Below are 8,495 nucleotides of genomic sequence, written 5' to 3' on the forward strand. Positions count from 1 at the left end.
ATGTCATTTTCCAGCCTCGAAATATGAAGCTTTAAAACTAGCTTCAAAATCAACCCAAAACAAATTTAGGTTTAGTTTGGTCTGATTTCATATTTTTTAAAATGTCAATTCCGTTTCGGTCCATATCAAAAAATAATTTTGGGATCTGACTCAGTTTCAGCTCAGTACCAAAGATCAGGGAAAAAAAAAACAAAAAAAAGAGGATCAGATATGGTTAGGTCCTTTCTTGTTGTGAATTTCCAGTTTCTAAGAGCAAAGTAATGGAGGGAGAATAAATGAGATTTCACTTATTATTAATAAATGATAGCTTTTTGGTGTTACAGCCTAAAAATTACACTAGATTCTTTTGTCGGTATAGACAAAGAGCACAGTCAAAGAAGCTAACCAAGGAAACCTTTAAAGACACGACACACTGGGAGATAATAAAGTAGATAATCCTTTAACGTTCTTGCAGTGGGCAGAAACCTTCTTGCCAGGAACAGATGAAGTTAAGTCTATGTGATCCATTACAATGTTTTTGCAACCAATTTGATCGTCACAATCCAAAGTAACGGCTGTATCCCCAGCAACAGATCCCCGAATGTTACGGAATGTCACATCGCTCACTTGTACAGCATTTTCTTGGTCAAGCAGGGTTCCAGTTCCAGTTCCAGTAGAGAGATTATCAGTATACTTCTGGTCTATAATGATAGGGTTCTTGGCAGCTTGAATTATGATATCCTCAAAACTGATGTTCCTAGCATACCCTGACCCGCCCTAGTTTTTATACAAATCACATTGAATCGAAATGGTTAACTAACTAGATAATTTGGAAAAATTACGGTGTAATGTTTAAAAATCACAATAATTATTTTTTCATTCTTACTTGCCATGTCTTGATTCTTGCTCCATTTTGTGTTCCGTTGAAGGTGCAGTTTCTCACTTGCACATCTTCCACTGTGCTATAAGAACCTTGCTTACCAAGACTTCCAACACTACATGCATGTACACAAATATTGAAAATGAGAGAGAAAGAGAGATTCAGTGAGAAAGAGGGAGAGTGGTGTATAGGGTTTATGGTTCATGGTGGGAAACATGGAAACTTGAGAACTTACCTTATACCATGGCCTGGACCACACATAACATTAGTAATGTTGATATGAGATGAACCAGAAATGATTGCAATACAGTCGTCACCTATAAATAGAAATTACCAACACATAATCAATTATTTACAACAACATGCAACAAAAAAAATAAAAAAAATGTAAGAATAGTGTTGAGGAAATTTGATTCCAGTACCAGTGCCTATAAAAGAATTGTGAATGTTAATATTGGTTGATGCAGAGATGTCAATTCCATCAGTGTTTGGACTTTCATCAGGAGCCCTAATAAGGATATCAGAAATTTGAACGCCATTGCAGCCGCTGATGCTTATATGGTTTCTCGCACTATTAATATGTGTAATATTACTCAAGCGGAGACCATCACACTTGCTAATATGAAGAGCCTACATTAATATCCCAAATGAATAACAATTCAATATTATTGGTTCAAAACGGATAACAAAACAACAAAATGGAACCAAATATTTCCCTAGACACAAACATGAGTAATATATCGTCAAGTTAATAAGACATTGTTGATCTGACTTACAGTTGGTCGTTGGCAATTTGTAGTGTCGCAAACTTTCCACCAAACCTGACCTTGACCATCAATTTGACCTCCTCCATTGATTATCAGACCTTGAACATCATCAAACTGAACCCATTGGTCCTTGTCTTTCCAAGCATTCATATTATTTGGTGCAACAATGTTCCCACTTAGCTGTGTTACACAGATTTAAGATGATCAGTATTATAAACCAAAAAAAAAAAAAAACTGAACATGCAATTTAGTTGATGCTAGTATAAAGTACTTTAAACACCAACTAACTTCTTTCACAAAAGAAAAAAGAAAAAAGAAACAAAAAACAACTAACTATGAAAAGGGTCATTTCTTTTTTTTGATTGTATAATAGCAAGTCAGCAATTGTTTATCCTTCAGTGGAATTGAGAAATTTCCAACTTATATCACTAGAACAACTTCTTGTGGTCAAAATGATCAATTTTTGTTATATACCTGGAAATTTACACTTGCAGCCCTGCAAGGCCCTTTAAACTCCACAGAATTGAGCAAGAAAGTGTTGCCCTTTGGTATAATAAGTGTAGGGATGCCTTGAGTGGATCCACAAACATCTCCCCATGCTTTTAGAAAGGCCTTTCAGCAAAACAAACAGACAAATTAAGAAGAGGAAAAATATAAACAAAAAAATTAATTAGCCAAACCTGTGTTTATATGTCATACATACTTGTGTATCATCAACTTGGCCATTCCCAACAGCGCCATAATTCATCACATTGAATTCGCTTTTTGCAAGTGATCTCCATGCATCTGGGAATGCCTGTCAACAAACAAAAATTGCAGAGAATGAAGATGCATTAATTAAAATTAACATAACTAGATTTATTACAATAATATAAGCTTGCTGGCGAAATGATTTGGGAATATATGTACTTGTAAATCATCATCGGTTTGGCGATTTGCAAGAGGACGATAATACTCTTTGAATGTATTTGGGGTTGCAAAAACATCACCATACTCCTTATCATGAAATGAATTTGATGTCGCAGCAGCAACTTGATCACCATAATAACCAATGGCACCATCGTCTCTTAAAGTATATGTTGTGGGAAAACCATTAAGTCTGGCACATGAACTTGGTGAAGGTGAAGCAACCAGAATGATTATGAACAAAAAGATCGTAGCAAGTATTCGACCCTCCATAGTAACTCTAGCTAGCCAGCTATCTCAAACAACGAAAGAAATAAATAAAGAAAGAAAGAGAGAACGAAGGAAATTGCTAGATAGGGCTGCAAAAATGATTGAGATGAACAAGGAGGAGTTGTGCGTGGATATCTATATAGTGGATCTTCCTATATGTCATTGCATAAATTAATGGAGGGGATTAAGATGATAGACAAAGATAAAGTTCCTGGTTTAATTTGATGAAAAATAATAGCAACGATTTCCTAGCTGATATTGGTGCAGTTGCCTAATTCTTCCGGGTGATGCAATATCAAACACATCAATTCTGCGATTTGCTAACGAGAGTTTCTATTGGGACCTCCAAATCTACTCACTTGACCTCACTCTGTTATGAATTATTAAATGATATATATAACCTACTATAAAATTACTATTAGGGACAATAATTATTCCAAAAAAATGGTTATATTTATTTTCTCTAGACTTTCCAATTCAATAATATTAGATTGCATTCTTTATTATTTTCCCTATCTATTTTCATTTTCCAATTTCACTACGTACTCATTAAAGCATTCATATATATATATATATATATATATATATATTAAGAAATAAAACTATGATTAAGATGAAAATGCATGATATGCATATTGAACGCATATTGGTCGGGGAGAACAAAATAAATTGTATTATGCCCTAAATCTAAATCTATCTATTATATTTGTAAAAAGAAGAAGAAGAAAAAAAAGAGCTAGCAAATAAAAATAAAAATAAAATATTTAAATAATTAATCATGAGGTACAGAAAATAGAGAAACATTAAGAAAAAATTATTAATCTTGTTTTTTTTAACAGCTAAAAAAGAAAAAGTAAATAAAAAAAATCACATAATAGTTCATGTTATTTTATTTTTATTAATTTTTAAAACTCAATACCTTGTGTTTGATTTTTTTTTTTATTGGAGAAGAGATTTATGTTATCTGATTAAGGAATGGAGATGTAATTAAGATTTATAGAGTAATTAAATCATTGAAATGACTAAGTTTTTTTTATTATAAAGATCTTAGTTTGTTTGTAAATTAATTATATGAGTGAGGTTATTTGAGGAACTTTAGTGAGGTTTAATGAATAAATTTAGTATTTGAAAATTTGATAGAAAGTGTAAAAAGCATAGAGGTCAAGTGAGTAAATTTGGAGGTTCCAATAGAAAAACTCTTTGCTAACTCTTAGTTTTTTGTCAAAAAAAGTTTTTTCTTTAGCCAATCACGAGTCAACACACTAAATCAACAAGTTTTCAATCTCATTATTAATAAAAATGTTTAGTACCTTTCAAAAAAATAAAATTGTTAATAATAATTGTACCATGATATTTGGGTTACTTAATCAATAATCAATAATCAACAAAAAGAATATACCATTACTGTGGGGGGGGGGGGGGGGGGGGGGGATGTTATCTGGCGTTGCTCTCGTTGTCTCAACCTCAAAAGGCCAAAGTTAGGTATCTGGCTTTGCACTCCTGCCTAGGCTCCAATCATATAATCTTTTCTCGTCTTATAATATAAAAACTTCATGTTTCTCTCTCTGACTCTCTCACGAGAGAATGTCCGCGTGCGGCGGTCTAACTCGAGTGCCGGCGGTAAACCTACAATCGGAAAGGTGGGATTTTCTCTTCTCTCTGATCGCTCTTCCGGGGACGGCGGTGGACTTCGACTTCATCGAGTCGCTGAGTTTGTTGCGTCTGGTCATCTTCTGGTGACTGGAGGCCCCTTTGCCTTATGGCCGGGGGATCTCTCGGTGGTGGTGCTTTGATGGTGGCGGCGAAGTCGGTGCGACATGGTTTCAAGTCTGGCAGCGTTGTGGCGTTTCCTGGGTGGCTCGTTGATGGTGGAAGGGATGAGAGCGAGCCTTTGGACTGTTTCATGTTTCTACCCACGTTGTTCGAACCTGGTGGATTGGATCTGGTTTTGGTAGTGTTTGTCGTTGCTGTCCGGGTGGTAGAGGATGGTGGAGATGTGGCGGCTGTGATGGTTGTAGCAGCGCCGGCGGTCTTGATGCTGTCGGTGGAGGTTCTTTGCAGGCTAGGGTTTCCCAGGGTTGGTATTTCTGGGCCTCAAGTTGGAGGCTGGGCCTTCTTTGTGTGGGCTTGGGCCTCCTTGGTTATTTTTTTCTTTCTTTTTAGTTTTAGTTAGGGCTGTCAATTCCGATACGACTCGAAACCCGCACGAAATAAAGAGGGTTGAACTCGCACAATTAAAAAGCGGGTCAGCCATTGGTCAACCCGCCATGATCCATTTAATAAATGGGTCGGCCACGGGTCAACCCGCCAACACGAAGTGAACCCGTATAACCCGATTATGCTATACTTCTTCTTGAAATTTTGGGCGTTGGGAGTATTTGATCATAGGATTAGACAATTTGAAATATTTTTCTCTATAATGATTGGATTTAATTATTTATGAATATATATATATATAATTATTTATATATATATTTTTTTTTTTTAGGGGAAAAACGAACTGATTATATTGACCAATCAATGGGTACACTGGGAAGCTATAAAGCTTCTAATATCTGGAGGGACATGCCCACTCCAAGATAAATTGAAAGAAGAAAGTAGAGCAAGTTTAGCTAAATTGTGGGCAGCAGTATTGGCCTCACGGTACACATGCCTTAAAGAAGAGCCAACTAGCACCTGTAGAAAGGAATTGATATCCTCAATAACACGACCCAATGGTGAGGTTTCTTCACCCCCAGACTCAACAGAAGAGACTAAGTGCTGACAATCAGTCTCAAAAATAATGGGAGAAAGATGATATTAGACTGCTAGGGAGCAAGCAGCACTGCAAGCCATGGCTTCTATAGCTTCAGGAGAGGCAACAGAATTAACCTTGATGCATGCACCGCCAACAATGTCACCCAATGCATCACGTATAACCACTCCTATCCCACCAGATTTAGATAACAAATCAAAAGCACCATCACAATTGGCCTTAAGCCAGCCTGAAGAAGGCGGGGACCAAACCGGCCTAATCCTCCCAGAAGTCCTCCAAGTAGTAACCAAATGAGACTGAACCAACATAAAGGAGGATCTTATCTGAAACTGCAAGTGGGTCAAAGAAACAAATCTATTTTACCACACTCTCTGATTACGCTCCTTCCATACAAACCATCCAACAAACAGTAAAAGGGCCACATTCTTTTTAGAGAGAACCTCAAAACAAGATGCCAACCAAGTACCAATTGACGTACCTTCACTGCAAACAATCTGTAGGACGCCATGCAACTCAGGGAAGAAAGAAAGCAGATCCTTTACAAACTGACAATCCCTCGTAATGTGATTAATAGATTCATCCTGATCATTGCAAAACCAACAACCATCCTGGACCAAGACTCGTCTAGTGCCTAGAGTAGCAGCTGTGGGAAGGATAGAAGAGCAAACTTTCCACCAATGAACTTTAACTTTACCCGGAATTTGAGCAAACCAAATCTGCTTCCAAAAAGAAGAAAGATTACCCGGATGAGAAGTAGCTACCCCACTGTCATGAAGCTCACTAAAAGCCAAAGCATAAGCGCTTTTAGTAGAGAATCTTCCCCTCTTATCATAATGCCAAATAAGACGATCGGGTACATCACGCTGACTAACAGATATGGAAAGAATCAAATCCACATCCTCAGTTGCAAAGTACTGATTAACAAGAGCTTGATTCCAAGTAAAACCTGGAAGTAACAAATCTGAAACCCTCTCTGGGCCATCCACACGATGGATAATAGGAAGAAAAGTAAAGGGTCTTGGAATCCATGGATCCTCCCAAATCCTTACTGATTGCCCATTCCCAACCTGCCAACGGACACCCCTCCTCAAAATATGTTTTGCTGCATGTATACCCCTCCAGCATGCAGAAGGTGATGAGGAAAACTCACTAGACCAGAAGTCACCATTAGGGAAATACCTAGCTTGATACAATCGAGCCAAAAGAGAACCCGGATTACGAATTAACCTCCAACCCTGCTTTGACAAAAGAGCCAAATTATGTGCATGCAAATCCCGAAAACCCATTCCTCCAATCTCTATGGGTTGACATAATCGGTCCCAAGACAACCAATGAATTTTCCGATTCTCACCCTTACTGCCCCACCAGAACTTAGCACACTTCTAATGCAATGAATCACAAAAAAGCTTAGGTAATAAAAAGCAACTCATAGTATATGAAGGAAGGGACTGAGCAACTACCCTTATAAGAAGATCCTTCCCTGCACTACTTAGAAGTTTGCCTTGCCAACCCTCAAGCTTCTTGTTCAAACTCTCCTGTATATAAGCAAAAGTCTCAGTTTTATTCCTCCCCAAATAAGTAGGTAGACCCAGATATTTGTCATGTTTGTCCACAATAACCACACCAAGTGAACCTGCAATCAGCTGCTGCAAAGAAGGGCACACCTTCCTACTAAAGACTATACTGCTTTTAGAGAAATTAACTTTCTGGCCCGAAGCTAACTCATAATCCAACAAGACATCCTGAATATGAGAACATTCCTCTAAAGTAGCCTTACCAAACAGAAGGCTATCATCTGCAAATAACAGGTGGTGGATTATATTCTTAGTCTTGTGGAGTTTTTAGTGAATTCAATCAATTTATGCATTTTTTTAGTTAAATGGGTCGCATTGTTAACCCTTAAATGGGTCATTTTGTCTAACACGACATGACCTATTTGTTAAATGGGTTAAGCGGGTTGGAAATGGGTAACCCGTTTAATAAATAGGTTGGGTTTGAGTTTAAATTTTTGACACGATTATTAAATGGGTTGGGCTTGGGTTTGTATATTACAACACGACAAATACCTTGACCCGACACGAACCCAACCCGACACAACCCATTGACAGCCCTAGTTTTAGTATTGGGTCTGCCTTCTTTTTTTCTCAAAGGAGGTTAGGTCAAGTTTCTTAATTTTGTTTTGTTTTCTGGGTCGCAAAAATCAGTGCCTTAATTGTTTACCATTTATGCCTGCTTCAAGGTTTCTGGTTTTTGTCAGAATAATAGTGCGTGGACTTCCTAAAAGGTGGGTGTACTAGGGATTAGATGAGACGCTATTTGTCTAGAATAGGGTTTATTTTAAGTCTAAGGAGTGATTGCTTTCTGTCGACCCCATTGGGGTGTTTCGTTCTTGTACTGCTTACTGAATTTAATGAAAGGCCTGACCTATTTTAGTCAAAAAAAAAAACTCTTGTCAACTCTTGTCATTAGAAGTTAAAAAGAAAAATTTGAAGTCCTAAGTTAATTTTTAACCTAAAATTTAGGAAACAATTAAAACATGGAGAGTATAAAGGACATCGATACCCTATTGATTTATTTATTACCATGCAACAAAACCAGACTTGTAATTCTGCTTAAGATTTTATCGAGGAGAATGAAATTCACACAATCACACTTTCTAATTTGCAATCTATACTTACAAAAACACAAAATTTAAGGTACTGAAAATAGAAACATAGAGTGTGAATTGAAAAATATAGACCGTGAATTTTACTCTTTTATTTATGGAGGCTGGATCAATAACTCCCTAATTTATAGTCAAAATTAAACTCCAATTCCACCCCATTATGTTAAATGACCATTGGTAGCTGAAATTAAATATAAATTAATATTTATTGCAGACAAAATGAGATAATCATTCATTACTTTTAAATAAATTTTTTAAATTCATTTATTGCAT

General features: G+C 36.8%; 1 protein-coding gene across 1 annotated transcript; it reads right to left on the bottom strand.

Annotated features, from left to right (window-relative positions):
- Positions 1-282: 282 nt before the first annotated feature.
- Positions 283-2,805, bottom strand: LOC112181824 (probable polygalacturonase At3g15720). The gene is made up of 8 exons (XM_024320221.2): positions 2,536-2,805; positions 2,330-2,422; positions 2,101-2,238; positions 1,636-1,806; positions 1,282-1,489; positions 1,095-1,176; positions 866-974; positions 283-756 (listed from the first exon to the last, which is right to left on the bottom strand). Exons 1-8 carry the CDS (start codon positions 2,803-2,805, stop codon positions 397-399), a joined length of 1,431 nt encoding a protein of 476 aa, XP_024175989.1. The 3' UTR covers positions 283-396.
- Positions 2,806-8,495: the final 5,690 nt, after the last annotated feature.

This window comes from Rosa chinensis, chromosome 1 (genome assembly GCF_002994745.2).
Source record: "Rosa chinensis cultivar Old Blush chromosome 1, RchiOBHm-V2, whole genome shotgun sequence".
Lineage (NCBI taxonomy): Eukaryota > Viridiplantae > Streptophyta > Magnoliopsida > Rosales > Rosaceae > Rosa > Rosa chinensis.